General features: G+C 41.9%; 2 protein-coding genes and 1 long non-coding RNA gene across 8 annotated transcripts in view; 2 read left to right on the top strand and 1 right to left on the bottom strand.

The window, feature by feature from the left end:
* Positions 1–23,948, top strand: part of cacna1ib (calcium voltage-gated channel subunit alpha1 Ib) — a 439,141-nt gene that overhangs the window by 313,196 nt on the left and 101,997 nt on the right. The window lies entirely within an intron of this gene.
* Positions 49–3,866, top strand: LOC105357877 (uncharacterized). The gene is made up of 5 exons (XR_013654484.1): positions 49–762; positions 1,597–1,699; positions 1,856–2,591; positions 2,831–3,049; positions 3,495–3,866. It is a non-coding gene; the product is annotated as an uncharacterized LOC105357877 (long non-coding RNA).
* LOC111947976 (G2/M phase-specific E3 ubiquitin-protein ligase) lies at positions 3,865–9,470 on the bottom strand. Of its 3 annotated transcripts, none has more exons than XM_023959024.2 (13): positions 8,727–9,470; positions 7,845–7,962; positions 7,590–7,714; positions 7,170–7,479; positions 6,953–7,044; positions 6,557–6,604; positions 6,263–6,309; positions 6,098–6,190; positions 5,683–5,993; positions 5,393–5,571; positions 5,062–5,234; positions 4,747–4,961; positions 3,865–4,288 (listed from the first exon to the last, which is right to left on the bottom strand). In XM_023959024.2, exons 2-13 carry the CDS (start codon positions 7,954–7,956, stop codon positions 4,047–4,049), a joined length of 1,947 nt encoding a protein of 648 aa, XP_023814792.1. In that variant the 5' UTR covers positions 7,957–7,962; positions 8,727–9,470; the 3' UTR covers positions 3,865–4,046. The 3 variants fall into 3 exon arrangements, with proteins under 3 accessions (XP_023814792.1, XP_023814802.1, XP_023814808.1); XM_023959034.2 differs by having other exon boundaries at positions 7,590–7,708; positions 8,727–9,469; XM_023959040.2 differs by lacking the exon at positions 7,590–7,714 and having other exon boundaries at positions 7,170–7,290; positions 8,727–9,469.

Below are 23,948 nucleotides of genomic sequence, written 5' to 3'. Positions count from 1 at the left end.
TGTGGACCACATCAAGTTCCTGGGGATCCACATTACATCTGAGCTCACCGGTCGCTGCACACATCCCACCTGGGATGTTTAAGTTCCGGAAGCTTAAAAGGACTGGACTCTCATCTCAACTTGTGGGGAACTTCTACAGGGCAACCATAGAGAGCATTCTCTGTCTAAGTGCTACGATTTGGTACGGGAGCTGCACCGCTCAAGACAGGATGGACTTGGCCCAGGTGGTAAAAACGCACAGGAGATTGTGGGAGGACCTCTCCCACAACTCGACTCTGTACGACAGCCGGGTCCAACGGAAGGATGGTCGCAGACCCCACCCACCCGGGACACTAACTGTTTGTACTTATTCCCTCTAGAAAGTACGGTGGCCGAGAACCGCCATTGCAGCAACAACAAAAGAAGTGCTGCAAAAAAAAAAAAAGTTACAGCAAACATAAAAAAATACAACTGCAAAAACAAAAAATTACCTGCAATTACCAAAAAACCGCTGCAAATAACCGCCATCCCAGCCATCACAAAAAAATGTACTGCAAACAAAAAAAAGCGATCATATCCAAAAAAGTTGCCTCAACATCAGAAACACTGCAGACATTAAAAACGTCTAACGGAAGTGAATCTTGAAAACACCAGTGACGTCACGACTGATCGGAGATCAGTTTGCAGATTTATACACCAGAAGTGCATTGGTTTTTGCTATATTCACTGCTGCGACAAGGAGGAAAACAGGAGTACGAATCAGAAAACGGACGAGAGAGTGTGGTAAGTGAAAATATTAGTATTCATTGTTACTATGTGTACTTTTGATGTTATTCATTGGGCCAGGTAGCCTCAGGTTTATGTCGGTTTATTGTTAGCTTCGGCTAACGCTAGTATACAGAAAGATCACTATTCATTCTGCGTTCACGCCAAACGCGATTCACGGGGCAAATTTGCGTTTGCCGCCTGTCCTTTGCCGCGCGGCGAAGTCTCTGTTCAAAAATGTGTTTCTGTGCTTGATTATGCGGCCGCATATGCATTAGCTATAAGCTAATGTTTTTAGCCTGATCCTTTCATTAGGCAGTGTCTATTTATCTCACACAACGCATGGAAGACGCAGGTTGTGTTGAGAGATCAGATTAATTTATTATTAAAAGTTCTACAAAAACATCAGTAATCACGTCTCTATTCAGGGTTCATTGGCGAACGAGCGAGCTCCACCAGCGCCGCCAGCCCCCAGGCTACTCGCTGACTGGCAGACGGAGAGCTGCTGCCTTTCAGCTAATGTTTTTAGCTTTCAGCTAATGTTTTTCGCCTGATCCCTTCATGGAGCGTGTTTGTTTATCTCATTTACAACGCATGGAAGACGCAGGTGTTGTGGAATTTGTCTGTAAATATTTTTTTTAATGGGGAGGGAGGTTACCGGTAAGTGAAATATTTTTGTTGATGCGAATTTCTTCTTATATGTTTTTAGCCAAATATGATAGTGTTTAATGAATAGGCTGGGTTTATATAGTGTGCATTTTATTATATGAATATGTATTTAAACAGAGGGATTTTTGAGAAAGTACCTGAGTGAATTTTACACTTTACTTTCTCTGCTTTATCATTTAACAGGTCATGTTTTGTCCTTTCTGTGGGGTGAACCTTCCATGCATCCTGGTATACTGTAGCTCATGCTACAGAAATGTCAGGTTCCTATTGAGTCTTCAAGATGAAGGTACTTTTTTTCAGACTGTTAATCATATGAATCATATGAATATGCATCCCTTTTACTTTACATCTTTGAATTATAATGTAACAAAAAATAATTAGCAACTCCCTAGATTAGTCATTTCGAAGCCTCTAATATAGTATCCTCCTTTTAAACCCTCAGGTCATGAAGCTACTTCACTGGATGGACTTATCCAAAAATATTTCACAGAGGGCCATAGTTATGAAATAATAGTTGACTTACTGAAATCAAAACACAACATATCAGTCAGTCTTCGCAATCTAGAACGAAGATTAAAAGATGCAGGCCTGACCAGAAGACTGAACTACACTCCAATTGCTACTCTGAGGACAGTTATTTCTGAGGAGCTAAAGGGATCAGGCCATCTTTTAGGATATAGAGCGATGTGGCAGATTTTGAAACAAAAACACTCTTTTGTCGTCAGACGAGATGATGTGATGCACCTCATGGCAGAGCTGGATCCATGTGGAACAGAGAATCGCAGCAGACGTAGATTTGTTCGAAGGGCATATCATTCAATGGGACCAAACGAAACCTGGCACGTTGATGGGTATGATAAATTAAAACCTTTTGGAATTGCAATAAATGGCTGCATTGATGGCTTCTCCAGAAAAATTATGTGGCTGAATTGCGGAAAGACCAACAACGACCCTTCAGTAATTGCTCAATACTATGTCAACTGTATAGTTGAGCATGGAGTTTTTCCAAAGCGGCTCCGCACAGATTGTGGCACTGAAAATGGCACAATGGCCGCCCTTCACTGTACCCTGAGATCAGAGCATACAGATGAGTTCGCAGGTGCTAAAAGCCACATGTATGGAACTTCAACATCAAACCAGCGGATTGAAAGCTGGTGGTCCTACTTCCGGAAACAAAGGTTTTTCTTGCTTTCAATTTATTTGTTTTATTTGATGATTGTATTTGCTGTATGCATGTAGGCTAATAAATATGCATTCTCCAAATGCATCCACATCATGTTTTTCTGTTATCAAAATTCTTTATTATAATTGAATTATATTTAATTATTATTCTGCCAAGTTCTTATACTACATTCAATTAAAGCATAATTCTACGTATTAAACTTCATATGTGTAACAAATATTTTTCTCTATGCAGGAGCCAATTTTGGATGGATCTTCTCAGTGACTTGAGGGAGCGACATCTCTTCAATGGCAGCCCTGCACATACAAATTTGGTGCGATACTGCTTCCTGGGAGTTCTGCAGAAAGAACTGGATGAATACAAGCATTATTGGAACACGCACACCATTCGTCCTGTTCGCCAATCCCGGTGCCCATCTGGTAAACCTGAGGCAATGTATTATGTACCTCAAAGGTGAGAATTAACAGTTTTCTTTATAGTATTTTGGTCTTTGTTCCTATTTACTGATAAGAACAAAACATTGTCAGGTGTATTGGGGGTGGGGATTGTGGTATAATTAGGTCCTTTGTAAGGATTTCAACTCCTGAAGTCACTTGTTTTAATTTAAGTATTATAGGTTATTTTAGGTTGAGTATTTTTCTCCACCACCTTCCCCAGATGCTGGGACTCATGGTTTTAATAATTTTGATTATAAAACGTAAACTTTAAAATACACTTTTCCAGTTTTGTAGTACTTTCTCAAATATTTGATACTTAGTTCGGCCTAAGATCAATGCGTGTCTCTGCATTCTTGTTCTGAAGATAATTAGAATGACCATAAAAACAAAAAATATAACAGGAAGGCTTAACTTTTTTGATGTGTTGCTCAGTATTAACACTTCTCTGTATTTGCTTGTAGATTTGATGGAAGCAATTGTGGTTTCCCAGCATCTGCCCAAACCTTAAACCACATCACCAGCATCATGCCAGTGCCAGCAACTCCAGGTGGGGATGAGCATGAAACTCTATTTGGAGAACTGCAACAAGAGAGTGGTCTAAGAGCTCCTGTGCAGTGGGAATCAGCTGTAGAGAACTACATCACCCTAAAAACCATGGCTGGTCTGTAAAACTTAAGGCAGGATTTCTTGAAAACCAGCAGGAGCCAGACTGTCGAGAACTGGATTTGGGCACCCAGAACTAAACAAATACAACCTTTTAATGCATAGTATTGGCTATGTCGTTATTTCTCTGTCATTCCATTTGTCAAATAAAGTTTTCTGTGTCTGAAAAACAGTAGTACAGTATCTTTATTATACAAACAAGCGTACAAAACATAAAAATGCAATAAATAAAAATGCAATTTTTTCAGTGCAACTTGTGTTTTATAAAGTGCAAGAGAAATATAACATTGTTCCATGAAACAAAACTAAACAGGTGTGGCAACAATAGCTTTTACAACAAATGCATTGCTCTAAAAGCACCCAAAGCCAGGGGAATTCTTTATTCCGAAGTCCATGTTTGCTTTAAAGGCAGTATAGGAGTCCAAAAGAGGAATCTTTAAAATGTTGGCACAGGTATTCGCCATTGGGAATTTGGATGTTGAGGGAGACATGAAGTGAAGGCGTGGCAGAGGACTCATACCAGCAGGAGGCACACAGGGCACACCTGCAGCAAACATTAACACCTCCTCCAAGGTCACAGCGCTGTTATCTTCTAAAATCAGAGCATAGGAAAGAAAGTGACAAAGGGCTTTTGAGTGTATTTATAATAACTTTATTTACGAAAAACAACCCAAAGTGGTATGTTAACCACTCACGCATTTCTAAGAAATTTTCTAAAAACCTGCTCTTTGCTCGATTACATTCTTTCCTTTACTATGAATAATATGCACATCCATCTTTGCAAAAGTTTGGATGTTAGTTTTCGTGGGGGAAATGCAGGCACCCTGACTAGGCCAACTCCAGGATTATGTCATAAATTGTGCGACACCCACACAGAGAGTAAGTGTGAGTCTCAGAAATCAAGTCATCCTCATTCTTGCAAGCTCATCAATGTGCTAAAGGTAATACATAATCATATATATGGAGATGGTTTACTCTGCAAGGGTTAGAAGAGCTTAATATAGGCACCGAAACATTTAAATAATTTGTATAAAAACAAAATTCCGTTACCTTCACAATCAAGAAGATAGTCTGCCCAGTAAGTCCTGGCTTTGTCTTCCTGAGTCCTCATGTTGCTGCCTTGTGGACTGAGTACTGGCTGGAACAGATTTTCTACCTGTTCAGCAGACAGCTTCACCTCAGTGTGACAGAGAGCAGGAGTCAAAACTGTTGGATGTTCCTTCAAAGCTGTCAGGAACTGCAGTGTTTCAAGTCCAGCCTTGAATCTGAAATATAAATATAATATGGACATGAAGTTACAGTGCATCATGTGGAAGTAAACAAGCAAGAAAATGGGACAACAAATCTTTTATGTTGAAAACCTACCTCTCGATTGCTGTGCTGTTTCTGTGGATGATGTACCACTTCAGATACTCCTCTACTAGCCGTGTTTTTTCCTCACATGACCCAACACGCCTGAAGCAACCAGCAGTCTGCAACATGGCACTGTTCTGCAAAATCAAGTCCTGCAGAATTTGCACTGAAGGTGCATTCTGAATCTAAAAGAAGAGACAATAGAGTACTTTACATTTCAAATATGAATAGAATTATAAAAACGGTGATGCCATATGGATCATTTGAAAGAATGGTGTAAGTGGATATAACGCTCTATACTCATATTTACAATTTCACACTCTTCTATCAAGTATCCTCATACCTCTTTTAGGACTTTCCCTATCTCCTCATCTGTTATCTCTCCTACAGATGACTTGAAACTGTCCTGCCCTGAGATGTAACTGATTAGGTTCTTTGAGAGGAAATATGGACCCGGTCCGCCATGTACAATGGACACAGCAATCATCTTGCCTGCTAAATAGTATTCATCCTCTAGGATAGCTGTCCAAGAAAATTCAGAGTTAAAAGTATTGCATCAGTTTCCATATTAAAAAACACTGCATGACTGAAATGTGTTTGTTTTTCCCTTTAAGACATTGTACAAAACAAAACCTGTTGAGTTGTAGACCAGATATCGGCTCTCCATGGGTCCATCAAATATGGGCCGTTTCTTCAGCTCCTTCATCAGAAGGGAGAGGAATTCTCTCTTGGGACCACCAGTATCGATACCTTCCTCAAGAGTCCCTTCATTGTCAGAGAATTTCACTAAGATGTCTTTTTTCTCTGAAAATGTTGCCCTTTTAAATCCTCTGACTGCTCCATTCCAAATGTCAGAGCGACAGATGTTAAATCTGCTGACAGCTCGATGGTCGATCTCAAGGGCCAGGTTTGCCGTTATCTCAGATATAGATGGTTTGTCCATCCTGTCATCAGATAAATCATGACTATATTACATGATACAGGATAGCAGACATTTTAGACAAGGAAAAATAATAACCACAGTTGAATTTAGCGGATAGTTTCTTACCCTTCATCTTCTTCAATGTCATGGTTGCACTCAACCCTGTCTGAGTCATCCTCATCCTCAATTACAATGGGCGCATAAAGCTCAGTATATTTACTAAGAAATTGAAACACAAATTTATTTTGTTGATGTTTTAATCATGAAATTATAGAAAGTAAAATTTAATACCTATAGCATGTAGTTTCCATTGTGCCTGATGACGTTCCTGGGACCTCCTGTAAGTTAGAAAGTAAGATATGAATAACAAATATAACAAGGTTAGGTTACAGAAGTTTAAGTGTTTTAAGTTGTGGCTAAAATAGGACAGATTTAGAAAGAAAAGACTATTCTACTTTACACAAACATGGATCTGTAGGTCAGTGTGACACATAATTTTATGTAGTTGAAGACACTGATTGTGTGACAGTCTTTTCAGACAAGGCAAAGTGTGAACCATAGACTGTCTTTAGAAGCCACAATTACAGGAGCTGTTGAATCAGTGCCTGGCTCTCCATCTGCAGGTTCCCATAGCTGGAAGTGAAAACAAAATTGTATATTAATATACATCAGTGAGTGCTTGACATCTGATTAATAGATCTAGAGCTGAACAAATTGGAACATTTTTTTGGATTCTATTATTCCGAGTGATTTAAGACAGGAGGAATGATCATTCTCATAGTATAATTTCTCCCAAAAAGTTGTTTTCTTAAGTTCATAAAATATGTGTAGGCCAGGACACTGCAACATCTTTCCATAATTTAAATGATATTTTTGTATGTTTTAGCGCAAAATTATGGCTTCCATGTAAGATTTAGAAGCATTTTCTCTTTAAGTTAGAATTTAAAGTATGACAACTGTAACAACAAAAGTACCACTCACTAATGTATCAGCTGTATTGAATTCTTTAGACCTCGGACTCCTGATGATCACTTCTGAATCTGATGAGTCAGATTCATGGTTGGTTTCCTGAGCTGTGAAGTACAAGAACAGTATAAGAGGAATTTAGACTACTTAAAACAACAGACAATTTTTCTTGAAAAAAACAAATCACTTTAAAAATCTCTTCTTGGTTGGCAATTATTTCACAATTACTTACAAGAGGTAAAGAAATCTTCAGCTGTACAAATGTACAGTGTGATCCTTTGGTAGGCCTTCCCCAATGCCTCCTTGTACTCTTTTAGAGTGAAAGGTACTTCTGTTCCCGGTATATTACAAATCTTTGTACAGTCAGGGTAGAGCAGTGAGTAAGGACCACTTGGTAAATTTCTGTGGAAGGCCTTCAGCTTTTGCTCAGCTGCTCTCTGCAATGCGGTTGCATCCACCTCTGGTTGCACCAAAAGGGGAAGCACTGATCCTCTTACAGCCTTCAGTCCACCATCTTGTAGCCGCATAAGACCTACTGAAATCTACAGGGAAAAATAGAAATACTGAACGTTAACTAGATCAGTGACGCTATAAATACATGACACTATGGACTGTCAACAAGTTATTAGTTTATATCAGCAAAAAGAGTTACCTTCACAAGCTTAAGGTTGTCGTTTAGTGATCTTTTCTTATTTTTGAAAGATCCTCGTCTTTCTTTCTCCTTCAGACTCCGGAAAGTCTGAAATGACTCCAACATACTTTTTCCAGTAGCTTCACCTTCAAATAAAGGTCCAATTGTCAATAAGAAATGACAGAGAAACACAGTGTGCTCAACTATACTCATAAAGTATACAGAGTGTAAAGTATATAAGCCTAATTTTATGACAGAAAGAAACTTTAAACTTACTTGTGCCAGGCTTGTCATCATCAACATCACAAAGGAATTTAATATTCTTTCCACACGAACAGCAAAACATTGGCTTAGAATGCTGCTGGTGTCCACAAAAAGGACAATACATTGTGATCTGCAAAAACAAAAAAGTATATATTGCTTTAGACTTACTTTACATTAACATTTTTGCCATTATTTCTTGTTTTTTGTTGATTTTTTAACACAAGAAAGACATTGTATTTATTTACTAAATTTCATTTTCATTCTGGCCAAATATTACATTTAAATGAGAATACACCGATAACAAACCCATCATGCCTGCAAACTGTGAAATTAAAAAAGTATGTTGAATCTATAAAAAAAATCTCTTAATTTGATGCCTATGCTGTTATTATACATTATTATTATTATTATTATTATTATTATTATTATTATTATTATTATTATTATTATTATTATTATACAAACAAAATTAAGGATTCTAGTAAATACTAGTAAAACTCATGTAAAAAAGGTTCGGGACCGCTACCATAACCCACTGGCGCCTGTCGGGCTAAGGGGTAATTAGCTTTCAGCTAATGTTTTTAGCTTTCAGCTAATGTTTTTAAGCTGAAAGCTAATGTTTGCTGAAAGCTCCTCCCGGCATATGCGGCCGCATAATCAAGCACAGAAACACATTTTTGAACAGAGACTTCGCCGCGCGGCAAAGGACAGGCGGCAAACGCAAATTTGCCCCGTGAATCGCGTTTGGCGTGAACGCAGAATGAATAGTGATCTTTCTGTATACTAGCGTTAGCCGAAGCTAACAATAAACCGACATAAACCTGAGGCTACCTGGCCCAATGAATAACATCAAAAGTACACATAGTAACAATGAATACTAATATTTTCACTTACCACACTCTCTCGTCCGTTTTCTGATTCGTACTCCTGTTTTCCTCCTTGTCGCAGCAGTGAATATAGCAAAAACCAATGCACTTCTGGTGTATAAATCTGCAAACTGATCTCCGATCAGTCGTGACGTCACTGGTGTTTTCAAGATTCACTTCCGTTAGACGTTTTTAATGTCTGCAGTGTTTCTGATGTTGAGGCAACTTTTTTGGATATGATCGCTTTTTTTTGTTTGCAGTACATTTTTTTGTGATGGCTGGGATGGCGGTTATTTGCAGCGGTTTTTTGGTAATTGCAGGTAATTTTTTGTTTTTGCAGTTGTATTTTTTTATGTTTGCTGTAACTTTTTTTTTTTTTTGCAGCACTTCTTTTGTTGTTGCTGCAATGGCGGTTCTCGGCCACCGTAAGAAAGAGATACAGGAGCATCAGAACCCATATGCGCAGACTGAGAAATAGCTCCTTCCCCAGAGCTGTGCGGTCCATCCACCCCACCACCCACCACCCCAATCACACAATTGTGTCAACAACACCCACACACACAGTCTTAACATAAGCCACTAATCCCCTGTCATTAAACAGTTGACAATGCTCTGGCTGCACTTCAATCATGTTTGCAATATTCATTTCATGTGTGCAATACTCATTTAATGTGTGCAATATTCATTTAATGTGTGCTTTACTCATTTCATGTGTTTAGTAGTTATTCCATCTGTGAAATATTCATCTTAATTTATTGTACAGTCTTTATTATTATTTATTTACAATATTTATTGGGAAAAAGCTGCTGAAAACGATTTCATTGTGTACTGCATAATGACAATAAAATAATTCTGATTCTAGGACCCTCAAGCTCCCAGGCCTCTGGTAGAGGACCCGAGCTTGGGTGAGGAAAAAGAAGAAAAAAAAGAAATATATATATATATATATATATACACATGGGTAGCTCGGTTGGTAAGGTGCAGGACTGTCATGCAGGAAACCCGGGTTCGATTCCCACGGCGGAACAAACAATTAATGGTAATGGAGAAATGGCAATGAAATGGGTCAATTACCATGGAAATGGGGCAATTACCATAACAATGACGGGCAATTAACATCACCCAGAGAGGTTGCATGCAGAGAATGCTGAATGAATGGATGATTCGAAACCCACAATTAAGGCTAACTGCCAAACAACTGGTAGCCCAGTGCTCTAACATACACAAACGGCAACTCCTATCACAACTTGAGATTGAAGCGATACAATACAATACCACGGGAAAGCCAGAACAGCAGGTCAGAGAGGAGGTTATACCACACTCCCACCCTGAGATTGGGTACACAGCCCCAACAATCACAATTACGCTGAGCGAGGCAGCAACTGACCTGAAAGACAAGATCATGTCTACAATGAACACTAGGCAACCCGACACCACCTACAACGGTTAAGTGATGTACCACCTGAAAGTCTGCTGGAAACCGTGAATGAAGCATTGAGGGCAATTCCTACCACAACCATCACAGAAACCAATGAACTGGTTTACACTTCAGCAGCAGTGATCCTTGAGATGCTTGGCTACAAGAGCAACCATGGAAGAAAACAGTACCCACCATGGAAGCAACGGTTATGGGCCAAAATCAAGGCAACTCGAAAGGATGTGAGTAGGCTGACAGAGGCTCAAAGAGGTACAATGAGAAAGCAAGTACCTAAGAGATACAGCCAGATGCCCATACCTGAAGCACTGGAAACTGCCAAACAAAGGCTCCTAGCCTTGAGCAGCCGCCTAAAGAGGTACAATGAAGCCAGACGAATAAACAGGCTCCTCGCAACTCAACCTGCAAAAGTGTACGCTCAGTGGCAGGGTCAAAACAGCCGAGCAGACCCACCAAGACTAGAAACTGAACAGTACTGGAAAAGTATATGGGAAAAAGAGACAGCACATAACAGCAATGCCCAATGGCTGGTTTCTCTGAGAAAAGAACATAGCAACCTCCCTGAACAGAATCCAGTAACCATCACACTGGCAGACATCCAAGAAAGAGTCTCAGGTATGAAGAACTGGACAGCACCGGGTCCTGACATGATACATGCCTACTGGCTAAAGAAGCTTACCGCACTCCACGAGCGCCTGGCAGCACAAATGAACCAGCTGCTAAGAGATGGGACTCACCCCGAATGGCTAACGGAAGGGCGAACGATCCTGATCCAGAAGGATCCTTCAAAGGGTGCAGTCCCATCCAACTACCGGCAAATAACCTGTCTCTCCACAACATGGAAGCTCATGTTAGGCATCATTGCAACCAAGATAAATAGGCACATGGATCAATTCATGAGTAACACACAACATCTGTACAACTGTACAACATCAACAGGACTCTAATAGCCTTCATAGGAAACTCAATGAAGCCGTGGAAAACCACCCTTGAAGCCAATGGGAAGCCACTTGCACAAGTGTCCATCAAATGTGGGATATACCAAGGTGATGCTCTGTCCCCACTGCTGTTCTGCATAGGTCTGAACCCCCTCAGCCAAATAATCACCAAGACTGGATATGGATACCGACTCAGAAATGGGGCCAACATCAGTCACCTCCTCTACATGGATGAAATCAAGCTATATGCTAAGAGCGAGCGTGACATTGATTCCCTGATCCACACCACCAGGATCTACAGTACTGACATTGGGATGTCATTCGGGCTCGAGAAATGCAGCCGGATGGTGACAAAGAGAGGCAAGGTAGTCCACACGGGAGGGGTCTCACTCCCAGAAGGAACAATAGCAGACATCTAGGTCAGTTATAAGTACCTTGGAATTCCACAGGCAAATGGCAACCTGGAGCAGGCAACAAGGAAAGCTTCAACAGCTAAGTACCTCCAACGAGTAAGGCAAGTCCTGAAAAGCCAGCTCAATGGCAAAAATAAGACCCGGGCAATAAACAGCTACGCACTGCCAGTTATCAGATACCCTGCAGGAATAATAAGATGGCCAAAAGAAGAGATACAGACCACGGATGTTAAAACACGAAAGCTCCTCACCATGCATGGAGGGTTCCATTCCAAATCCAGCACCCTGAGACTGGATGCTAGCCGCAAGGAAGGAGGCCGAGGACTAGTGACCGTAGAAGCCACAATCCAGGATGAAACATCCAAGATGCATGAGTACATCAAGCTCAAGGCCCCAAATGACAGTGTGCTCAGTGAATGTCTCAGGCAATGGAGAACAGAGGATACAGTGCTGGAGGACAGATCCTTATGGGAGGACAAACCCCTGCATGGGATGTACCACCGGACCATAACTGAAGTGGCTGATATCAAGAAGTCCTACCAATGGCTAGAAAGGGCTGGCCTACAGGACAGCACCGAAGCGCTCATCCTGGCAGCCCAGGAACAAGCCCTGAGCACCAGAGCAATAGAGGCTCAGATCTACCACACCAGACAAGACCCAAGGTGTAGGCTGTGCAAAAAGGCGCCTGAAACAATCCAGCACTTAACTGCAGGGTGTAAGATGCTGGCAGGGAAGCATACATGGAGCGCCACAATCAAGTGGCTGGAATAATATATAGCAACATGTGTGCAGAATATGAACTGGAAACCCTAAGATCAAAATGGGAAACACCTCCGAAGGTGGTAGAGAATGAGAGGGCAAAGATCCTGTGGGACTTCCAGATCCAGACTGATAGGATGGTAATGGCGAACCAACCAGACATTGTAGTGGTGGATAAAGAAAGAGAGAGAAAGAAAGAAGAAAGCCGTCGTGGTGGATGTGTACCAAGCGATGGGAACATCAGGAAGAAGGAACATGAGAAACTGGAGAAATACCAGGGACTCAGAGAAGAACTGGAGAAAGCATGGAAAGTGAAGGTGACAGTGGTGCCTGTGGTAATTGGAGCACTCGGGGCAGTAACCCCCAAGCTGGAGGAGTGGCTACAACAGATACCTGGAAAGACCTCAGACCTCTCAGTCCAGAAAAGTGCAGTGCTTGGAACAGCTAAGATACTGCGCAGGACCCTCAAGCTCCCAGGCCTCTGGTAGAGGACCCGAGCTTGGAGGAGAAACCACCTGCGGAGGGTGAGAGGGGCGTTTTTTTTTGTTTGTTTATATATGTATATGGGCATCTGGCTGTATCTCTTAGGTACTTGCTTTCTCATTGTACCTCTTTGAGTGTCATTCAGCTTACTCGCATCCTTCCGAGTTGCCTTGATTTTGACCTCTAACCGTTGCTTCCATGGTGGGTACTGTTTTCTTCCATGGTTGCTCTTGTAGCCAAGCATCTCAAGGATCACTGCTGCTGAAGTGTAAACAAGTTCATTGGTTTCTGTGATGGTTGTGGTAGGAATTGCCCTCAATGTTTCATTCACAGTTTCCAGCAGACTTTCAGGTGGTACATCACTTAACCGTTGTAGGTGGTGTCGGGATGCCTAGTGTTCATTGTAGACATGATCTTGTCTTTCAGGTCAGTTGCTGCCTCGCTCAGCGTAATTTGTAGTTGTTGGGGCTGTGTACCCAATCTCAGGGTGGGAGTGTGACCTGTTGTTCTGGCCCTCCCGTGGCATTGTATTGTATCGCTTCATTTTTTTGATTGTGGGTTTCGAAGCAACCATTCATTCCACATTCTTTGCATGTAATCCCTGTGGGTGGGATTACTTGAGTAGTAGCATTTTAACAGAAACTTGTTCTCACATCTAGTCCATTACCGTCTTGTTCCAGTAGCCCACTTTCCATCAGGGTGCTCTGGTCCCCCAGCACCTGACGCAGACCTATTTTGGCCGGGCGACATCTGAGCCGGCATGACATGTGGTTCATTGTCTCTCATGTTGTGAGGTAGGCATTAGCGTTAATGGTCTTGCCCAAGGACCCTCACTGGGTGATGTTAATTGCCCGTCATTTTTTTTCCATTATCACTAATTGTTCATTCCGCCCTGGGAATCGAACCCGGGTTTCTGGATGACAGTCCTGCACCTTACCAACCGAGCTACCCAGCCGTGTGAACATATATATATATATATATATATATATATATATATATATATATATATATATATATATATATATATATATATATATATAGAGGCACCTCAAACATTCCTGTACATGAATGCAGGGTGTAAGATGCTGGCAGCAAAAGCATACATGGAGCGTCACAATCAAGTGGCTTGAATAATACACAGGAACATGTGTGCAGGATATGGATTGGAAACCCCAAGGCCAAAATGGAAAACATCTCAGAAGGTGGAAAAGAATGAGAGGGCAAAGATCCTGTGGGACTTTCAGATCCAGACTGACAGGATGGTATTGGTGAACCAACCAGACATTGTAGTGGCAGATGAAGAATAGAGGAAAGCCATCGACGCGGTGGATATGGCAGTCCAGAAAAGCATAGCGCTTGGAACAGCTGAGAAATGGCAGGACCCTTAAGCTCCCATGCCTCTGGGAGAGGACCCGAACTAGTGTGAGAAACAACCTGCGGAGGGTAAGATGGGCGTCTATATATATATATATAGAACCGCTATATATTTTACATTCTACCTCAGCCCAATATGTACAGTATCTGCTGTATTTCTGAAAGATGTTTATATGAGACATAACACACAATCAGTAGTTGATAAATACTTTTGGGCAATTTTTTTTTAAATCTGACTCCGAAAAAGCCTCATCAACCACAAACTTAACAGCACATTACTGGGCTGTAGTGAGGTTGGATTTAATATCCAGACATTACCTTGTTTCTCTTTCATTTTCGGATTATCTCAATTGCTAATGTGGCAAACTGGGTTTTTGTTATAGAAAAATCATTTCGAATTTCTGAAGTGAGAATGCACAAGCTTAGAGATAATTTATCTAATAATGATTGTAATATTATTCTGTTGTTGAAATCATTTCAAGGGGCATGAAACATCAATAGCAGGACCGTGGCCGGTCCGAGGTTGTGAGGCTACAGCGCTCCATCGGGGGGGGGGGGGACCGGAGCGCCAGATGCATGCACTGGGTGACACGCGTAGTTCCTCCGAGTTATCCTCTGTAACGCCTGGCCCAAAAGCCCGCGAGGGTCCAAAAGGTCGGCTCAAGGAAGTCCGAACCGGCTCATAAGCCACTCGTCCTCGTTTGCCAGCAAGTCTTCTTGCTGTTTAAAGATGCGTTCACTCCGAATTCTTCCATTTGCCACATCTTCCTAGAGCGCAAGATCAGCCATTGTGCGTCATTACGCATTGTGATGGGGCATTTTATTTCCCTCCATTTAATTACATCTGACAAGCTACAGATGTCGGTAATAATCGACGTGGAAATGGGAAATTGTTCAGCGCAAATGTAATTTCTTGTTGCTTTCTGAATGGTTGAGACATACGCCATACACTGTTTTATCAAAAATAAAACAAACTAAAGGCATATGCATGAATACCATAATTCCATAGCTTATGAAGAAATGTTTTAATATGAAAACAACTTTCCCCAGTGGACAATTAGTACGTCTGTCCGTCCGTCCGCACGCCCGCACCTATCTGCTCCGGCAGACGGACACATTGACGAGAATATCAGTTCTGTATATTATTTTGTTCTGTTAACTATATTATTTATGAGGATGAATTGCACAACATGCCAATATTGCAGAACATATTTCACTTTTCTTTTTGCAAATACGTGTTCATTTGAATTTCTGTTGTAATTTTCGTTTGATTTTTTTGTTTGTTTCACTGCTGATCGATCAAACGGGTGTTTGTGTAGCTGTTAATTGTAAGACTTGCTTTGTGAAGTCTTCATGTTATTTTTGAGAGGCAGTTTTGTCATTTTCACTTTCGCGTGTTTCTTCCATCTGCCGACGGTGTCGCCGTTTCTCATTTCACCCGTTTTTGTGCGTACGCCTGGGTCAGAGCTTGCGTGAAGGACCCCCCATATTCCCGTCAAGTTTGCTTTTTATAAATCTCAACTCCTGCGTAGAGAGTGGCGTACGCCTTCTTATGTGCGTACGCAACGTTTATAAATGAGGCCCCCAGTGAGCGGCAGTTATGTGGTTGGAAATGCCTTGTTGATGCAGAGGTCAAATGGGAATGCCCACACTGGTTCGAGCTAATCGAAAAGCACCAGTACCTCAAATAACCTTGAGGCAGATGGGCTAGAGCAGCAGAAGACCGTGTAACCCTGCTTAAGTTACTTAGTTATCTTTTCTCTTTTATTTAGTGTAATTTTCAGTTTCGCCACTGGTGGCAGTCAACATTTTAAATGTTGTTTTTTTTGGATTTGCCAGGAGTGATCATCATGTCATTGTTTTTATCTTTGACGTTTTTTCAACTTTTCTCAAAGTACAGCGTCAGAGGAAAAAAAGACTTGAGCGAGGTAAAGAGGGAAAAAAACAGACTGAAATTAATTGTGGTTGTTAAAACTGTATTTGTTCTAAGTTTTGGAAAAAAAACTCACTTCCAACAGTTAGTGTACCCAGGAAGAGAAATCTGGTTAAAGAGCTAAGTTGGACTTTGATAACTTTGTGGAGAAATACGTTACCTCGGTGAGTGGTAATATCGCATTTGATGTCGGATAAACCTGCTATATTCACTGGTGATGTGTATTGATTGATTTGAAAAAACAGTGATTTGCAAACCAAATATTATAGAAAAAACCAGTTGAGGTAACTATGGAAATATGTGATCAGTATTGTAATGTTCTGTTAAGTTTAATGCACGGAGTCTCCTCAGTTGGCCACGTGTTGCAGGCTAGCTGCACAGTAAGCTAGTTTTGACTTGTTTTTTGCATACATGTTAAGTTATATAATTTTGGTGTGTATTTTGAGTTAAATTCTTGAAAAAAAGGAAAATGGCTGAAGTAATGTTAAAAGGACAATATATATGGACAATATTTAATGATTTTCTGCACATTTGTGTAGACTGTTTTTTTTCCTTGGTGTAAATCTGGATCCCCGACCTTCCTTCGGTCAACTCATCTACTCCATCATCATTCCGTCATCTTACCTCCTTGGTTCATCTAATCTCATCTACTGTTTGGTTACGTTTATTTTTTTTGAGTGCACTCAAAGGGTTATTTATTTTATTCTAAAGAACAGAGAAAGTTGGACTCAGATTTAAGTTTTTTTTTTTGAGATCTCAAATTTATTTGAACCTCCTTTTCATGCCAGTGGCCACTTGTTTTGTTGTGAAGTGTTAAATATAAGAAATTCACTCAGTTCTGTTGACTGTTATTTTGTGTTATTTTATTGCCTAAAACTAAGTATTCCTTTTTCTGGTTCAACTGTAAATGATACCACTCCTTTGGGGTGGAATATTCTTAGCTAAATACTGGAATATATGACAGTAAACAATCTCCTCATTGAACCTAGACTTTGACAACTCTAAATAACTTCAAATGGAGTCACTCTGACACAGCAGCACCACCTCGGGGTTACAACCGCACTGGGTGACACTCCTGTCAGGTAAAAATAAGATACTGAGGCTACAATTCACACAGGCTCACCAAAATTGGACTCTGACGAGCCTCCATTTCTGCTTGGCGTCATCAACATGAAAGCATAGAGCAATCTTGCCTTGTATCAATGGTTCAGGCTGGTGGTGGTGCTGTAATGGTGTGGGGGGGATATTTTTGGCACATCTTGGGCCCCTTTGTACCAATTGAGCATTTTTACAATGCCACAGCCTACAGTATTGTTGCTGGTGTTACGGGTCCCGGGTGCGGCGACCACAATAACAAAAAGAATTGTGTCTGTGAAAATATAAAACGAGTCTCAGAGCAGAAACGACACGAGCACTCTTTCATTCTCCAAATCACTTCTATTTAAATGTTTCAAGACATTTACATTTTAAATTCAGTGCATGTAATTGTCCAATGTACAATCTGACCTCTAAATTAAGTCTAAATTAAATATCTGACGAATATCTCACATCAGTAATTACTCTGTTTTCAAATACCTTACATTTCCATTTCAAAACTAAACTAAAACTAAATTGCGTAAGTTTAATTTACTTTAACTTCTGTAGTCAGCACAAAGGAAATACTTCTTTGTTTTGTTACTTTAGCATATTGTTTTAGCTTATAAATGCTGGACATTGCACCTTTAGAAATATAAACTAATAATAAAAATAAAAGAACAATAAATCTGTACACTTTTCATCATTTTTACAACTGTTACAAAAATCAAATGTTTCTGTTACTTTTAAACATGTTTAAAGTCACGTCAGGAATCTTAAACTATTAAAACACACACAGCCAAGGATCCAACTAGTTTGCATAGTTGCTATGGCAATACAGGCTCATTTAACGCGAGCTAACAACATCCTGTCTTGTGAATACAAGCTAACGCGATAACACCCGCTACTTCCGGTCCGGCTTTTCCCGCCGAAACTCGCCGAAAATGAATTAAACTTCTCCAGTTTACATCAAAATTACAAATTGAACAACACTGAAAATCATCTGGGAAGTAAACCAAAGCTTAGGGCTTTCATCAGCTGGGTTTAAACCACATACTAACCTGTGAAAATATTAAACGAGTCTCAGAGCAGAAACGACACGAGCACTCTTTCATTCTCCAAATCACTTCTAACGGAAACAGGAAGTTGATCCGTCTTCAGCCACTTGGAGGCGCTGCCAGAGTGTTCCGCCTACCAGACTCATAATATAGTCCCTTTTTATTTTTATTTTTTTCCACAGACTATTTTTAATAAATGCATTCAAGAATAATTATTTTAATTACTACAAAATAATGGCTTTTAAATTTTAAATAAATACCAAATGTGGATGCAAATTATTTGGGTGCACCACACGCTCCTCAACAACAAAAGTGGCTCCTGACACTTGACTTAAAACTGTTAAACTTTAAACACATATAACACTTAAGTCTCTCGTCAACTGGCTTGTCCATGTCTCTTTCAGTGTTCTCTGAAGTTCAAAAGCATGTAACTGGATATGGAAAAGGTAAGTATGGGTTAAGGGGTTGGGAGTAAAGATGAGGGTACACCATAAAAGGATATGATATTCGCTGGGTTCTCTCAGCATTCCCTGTAGGACGAGGCAAGTATGCTGGCTGAACATTCATGGAGTTCACCGTGGGATGAGGTAAGTATGCTGACTGAACATTCATGGAGTTCACCGTGGGATGAGGTAAGTATGCTGGCTGTCCCAGGGAAAGGTAAGTGAAGATTGTGTTTGGTCGTCTCTCCCTAGTGGATCTTCGGTGACGGACTGGTGACTCCACTGATGAATTTAGCTCCAGCTCTGCACATGTATGGGGTGCTGGTTCAGGTCTTGCCTCTGATGGATCCTCTTCTTGATGGAGTCGCTGTTCTTCCTGACTAGCACGATGTAAATTGCACTCTCCCAGTAGGGTCTCAGTTTGCCAGGTCCACCCCTTTCACTCAGATTACGTACGAGTACTCTGTCTCCAGCTTGTAGTGTCACTCCCTTGCATCGTTTATCATAGTTCGCTTTACCTTTGGAACTTGAGTGTTGGCTGTTTGCACTTGCGATTCGATAAGCCTCAGTCATCTTTACTTTCCATTTCTGGGCATATCCTTGTGGCGTTTCTTCTGCTTCTGCGGTCCTGAGGCGAAAGAGGAGGTCAATTGGTAGACGAGGATGTCTGCCATATAACAGGTAATACGGAGAGAAACCTGTCTCTTCATGCTTTGTGCAATTATAAGCATGTAGAACATGTGGCAGATGATCTTTCCAGCACTGTTTCTCTTTTTCACCCAATGTCCGAAGCATCTGTAGAAAAGTGCGGTTTAATCTTTCGGCTGGGTTGCCCTGTGGGTGGTAGGGTGATGTTCTCGAATGACCCACGCCTGCGAGCTGTCGGAGGGATTTGAACAGTTCGTTTTCGAATTCCCGACCTTGATCGTGATGGAGTTTGGATGGATATCCAAATCTGGGGATGAAATCATTAAAGAGTCGATCTGCTGCAGTCTTGGCTGCCTTGTTCTTGGTGGCATATGCTTGTGCGAACCTTGTGAAGTGGTCCACCACCACCACCAAAATGTACTCAAACCCACCTTTGCAGGACTCTAAATGCAGAAAGTCTATACTGACAAGTTCAAGTGGTTCACTGGATGTTAGGCTGCCCATAGGTGCTCTCTCATGTGTTGTTGGCTTTTTCTGTTTTATGCACGGACACTTTCTGGTGATGTACTCCTCAATCTCTTTTTTCATGAATGCCCAGTAGAATCGTTCTCGGGCGAGGTTTAATACTTTCTCCACACCAACATGGCCCACGTTGTTATGAAGGTGGATCAGAGCTGTCTGTTTGTAAACAGCTGGCAAAACTAGTTGTTTTCGTTCTGTCGTCTTTCTGTAGTGAAGGCCATTTTCTATGTGCAACCGACTCCACTCTCTCAAAAGTCTTTTTGTGTTGATGTCCACTTTTTCTCTGTCGTTATCTGTAGGTGTGTTGCCTCTTTCTTTCATCTCTAAGACTTTGCCGATAGCTGGATCTGCTCTTTGTTCTTGAATCAGGCTTTCATGACTGATGGTTTGCAGAGGCTCTTTAAAAGAATGGTTTGGTGAGGCAAGGGTGAGGGCAGCTATCCAAGGCACATCTCCACACTTTGATCTTCTGCTAACTTCCCAGACTGCACCAACTGCTTCTTCAGGTAACTCCTCTGAACACTCTTTCATGAAGGTCTCAATGTCAAAAGGGCAACGTGACAACACGTCTGCATCAATGTTGGCTTTTCCTGGCCGATATTTTATATCGAAATGGAAATCTGCCAGTTGTCCCACCCAACGATGTCCGACTGCATTAAGTTTTGCTGTGCTTAGGACATACGTTAGGGGATTGTTGTCTGTGAAGATAGTGAAGTGGGGCCCGTAGAAGAGATAGTCTTTAAACTTGTCGCAGACGGCCCACTTGAGGGCTAGAAACTCTAGTTTTCCACTATGCAAATGGTAGTTTTGTTCAGCCGGTGTTAGTGTGTGTGACCCGTACCTTATCACCCTCATTTTGTTGTCCTGGTTTTGATAAAGGACTGCTCCGAGACCTTTCTGTGAAGCGTCCGTGTGTAATATGAAGGGGCGGGTAAAATCTGGGTACGCCAACACTGGTGGTTGGGTTAACATGTCAATCAGGCGTTCCAGAATCTCTTGGTGTTTCTCATCCCATTGTATTGGGGCACGGGAGGACAGTTGTGGATGTTTAGCTCGGCCTCTGGTTGGTTTGAGTTTTGCTGTGTCTGGTTTTATCTGGAGTAGGTCGTATAGAGGCTTGGTGATTCGCGAGAAGTCCTGCACGTATGTTTGATAATAGCTCAGAAATCCAAGGAGTTGCCTTAAATCTCCAACAGTTTGGGGTCTTTTATGTTTGAGCACCTGCACAGCCTCGATGTCTTTAGGGTCCACTCTTACTCCCTCTGCAGACACTAAACGGCCAACACATCGAACTTCTTTACGGAACAGCTCGCACTTTTCTGGCTTTAGCTTCACTCCATGGCGTTGTAAGGCTTGCAGAACTTTACAGAGCACCTGAACATGTTCCTCAAAAGACTTTGCAAAACAAAGGACATCATCGAGGTAGGGAATGCAACACTCATCACAGAGTGTGTCAAGCATCTCCTCCATGCTTCGTTGGAAAGCTGCAGGTGCGTTTGACAGCCCGAAGGGTATCCTCACCCACTCATAAAGGCCCCAAGGAGTGGTAAATGCAGTCATGTATCTTGACCCTTCAGCAATGAAACCCTGATGGTAGGCCTTACCCTGATCCAGGATTGAAAACCAACTGTAGCCTCCAAGTGAGTCTGTGAGGTCTTGGATGCGGGGGAAGGGGTGTCTGTCTGGAACTGTTTTACTGTTTAGAAGGCGATAATCAATACAAAGCCGTAATGACCCATCTTTCTTCCTTACGCAGATGACAGGGGCTGCATAAGGGGACTGGGACTTTACAATCCATCCTTTCACTAACAGTTCTTGAATGTACTCCTTTACTTCCTTATAAAGAGGTCTTGGGATGGAGGCATAGGCCCTTTGTACTGGAGTGTCATCTTTCAATCTGATTTCCATCTTTAGTGAAGGGATGCACCCAATGTCGTTGCTGTCACGGGAGAACGCCTCACACTCTTCCTCCAGCACCTTTTCTACTATTTGTTGTTGGTCTGAACTCAGGTGACTTAGGTTGACAGGCGGCAACCAGGGCTCAGCAGAGGATTTGTTCACTTCCACTGCATTTGCTACAACTTGTGTAAGTTGTGTTAGGGGCTGCCCTGATATCTCTGGTTGGATGACTTTAGCAACATTTTGGATGGTACCCATGATTGTTTTTCTTGGCAGAATTATTTCATGTTTTGAGTGATTGGAAATGGGGATCTTTACATAGGGTCTTTGGGGGTTGTTGACCTCTAAAAGTCCTTCACCCACGCTTAACTGTCTTAGCATATTGGTCTCCTCTGCAGGTTCATACAGCACCAGGGGGTCAGAGATGTTAAAGCTCTGGGGGACTCTGCACCATATTTGAACTGCTTTCCCAGCAGGAAAAGTTACATTGTCTCTGCCAGTTCTTACTGTGGCTGGGCCTCCACCAGTACTTTCTGGTGTTTGAATGAAGTTCACCATGGCAACTACCTGTTCTTCATCCATTCCCAAGGCCTGACGAAGGAGGCTGTATAGAACTGTGCTGGCTTCTTCATCTGACTCCTATCTTTCAACAATTGCTCCAAGCACATTGGCTCCCACTAATGGCTGGGGTAGTGGCAATCTACTGACAAGGAATGGTGCTTGTACAGTGAGATTAGGATCTTCATGACCAGCAAGTGTGACTGTGAGTTCTACCCACCCGTCGTACGGGACTGTTTGGCCATTGACGGCGTAAACTTCAAACCCATCATTAAGAAGTTCTTGTAGTGGTCTCACTGCATAGCTGGGGATATATTTCTTGGCCCACTGTTGGTCTACCATACTCACTTGTGAACCAGAGTCAAATAATACTGTTGCGGGATAACCACTGATCAAACATTTTAAAAGGCTTTTCTTACCGACAAGGGGAACTTTACATCTTGTGATGTTTTGATTGGAGTTCTCATAGGGTTTCCTCTGATGGTGTTGAGGGGGTTTTCTTGACTGTTTATTGTTGTGTCTTGCATGCAGTTTTGCAGGAGGAGGTTTTACTGGCTGGGACTGGAGCTCTGGACCGGTCTCTGGCTGTCCCTCGACAGAGGCCGATTCAGGTTTCCCTGAAACTTGGCCCGCTTTAAGCATCCAATTGCTCGATGCCCTGATTCACCACACACAAAACAATGGCAACAGTCCTGCAGGTTTTGCTCACTGCATTTTGGGCAGCGGAATGTTCTTTTCAATGGGGTTGTAGTTTGGCGAGCAAAGGGTTGAGGAGCTTGACAGCATTGTGACTGAGAAGGCGAAGGTGTAGTGACATGAGTCTGGGCTTGGGTCGGTGGTGATGGGGCATAGTGGTATGGCCCTGTGGCCTTTGATTCCATCAAACTAGCCACCAGGTTGGTTAATGTCTCTACTTGGTCTGTGAGTTGTTTGATTGTTTGTGCCGTTTGTTGATCTTTGGTTATTTTTGTTTCTTTTGTCTCAATTACTGCACTTTGAGCTTGTGCGGTTCTATGGCGGGGTACTTGGCCTAATCTCCGCTGATGTTCTTTCTCATCGCTGATTATCTTTGTGATTTCGCTAAGTATCTCTTCATCGGTGACGTTATGATTTGAGGTAAGGGGTCTCAGTCTTAAGCGCAAGTCTGCATATCTAACTCCCAGGCCTTGGTAGACTGTGTGAAGGAACACTTCCTGAATTGTCTTGGGGTCATAGGAAATGTCAGAGGTGGCCTGTTTTGACTGAAAGATTAATTTCTGCTTAAGTCCAATCATGCGATACAAAAACTGTTGAGGTGATTCATGTTCGGCTTGTTTGGCACACATTAACTCCTGAAACATCTCCGTTGTAGCTTTTTCTCCAAGGTGAGACCTGAAGAAGCATTGTAGTTCTGAAAGAGATAGTTCATCCTTGTGCATGAGCATGTCCCTGAAGGTACCAGGCTTTACAATTCTCAGTACACCTCTCACAATCTCAGCTTCGACCAAACCTTCTTTAGCTCCTTCGCTGATCTGTTTGGTAAGACTGTTGTAACCAATGTCAGAGCTGTTGTCTCCGATCTGTCCTCCAAACACCTTGAATTCTCTCCGAGGCAGGTAGGAAAGGTCTCTCAGAGTTACGGGTCTTTCTGGACTTTGTTGTGGTCTGTTTTGGGACTGTGAGTGACTGTGATGACTTGGTGTTGTGGCAGGTTGTGATGCTGTAACTTCACAT

Source organism: Oryzias latipes, chromosome 1 (genome assembly GCF_053564925.1).
Source record: "Oryzias latipes strain Hd-rR chromosome 1, Olatipes_Hd-rR_3.1".
Lineage (NCBI taxonomy): Eukaryota > Metazoa > Chordata > Actinopteri > Beloniformes > Adrianichthyidae > Oryzias > Oryzias latipes.
This window is presented reverse-complemented; position numbering and strand designations above follow the sequence as displayed.

Bases quoted from the DNA above. Each gene is read 5' to 3' on its own strand.
- LOC111947976 (XM_023959024.2), bottom strand. From the start codon at position 7,956: ATGTATTGTCCTTTTTGTGGACACCAGCAGCATTCTAAGCCAATGTTT. The intron at 7,715-7,844 runs GTAAGTTTAAAG...CTTTATTTGAAG, and splicing joins TGATGACAAGCCTGGCACAA to GTGAAGCTACTGGAAAAAGT. The intron at 7,480-7,589 runs GTAACTCTTTTT...TTTTCCCTGTAG, and splicing joins ACAACCTTAAGCTTGTGAAG to ATTTCAGTAGGTCTTATGCG.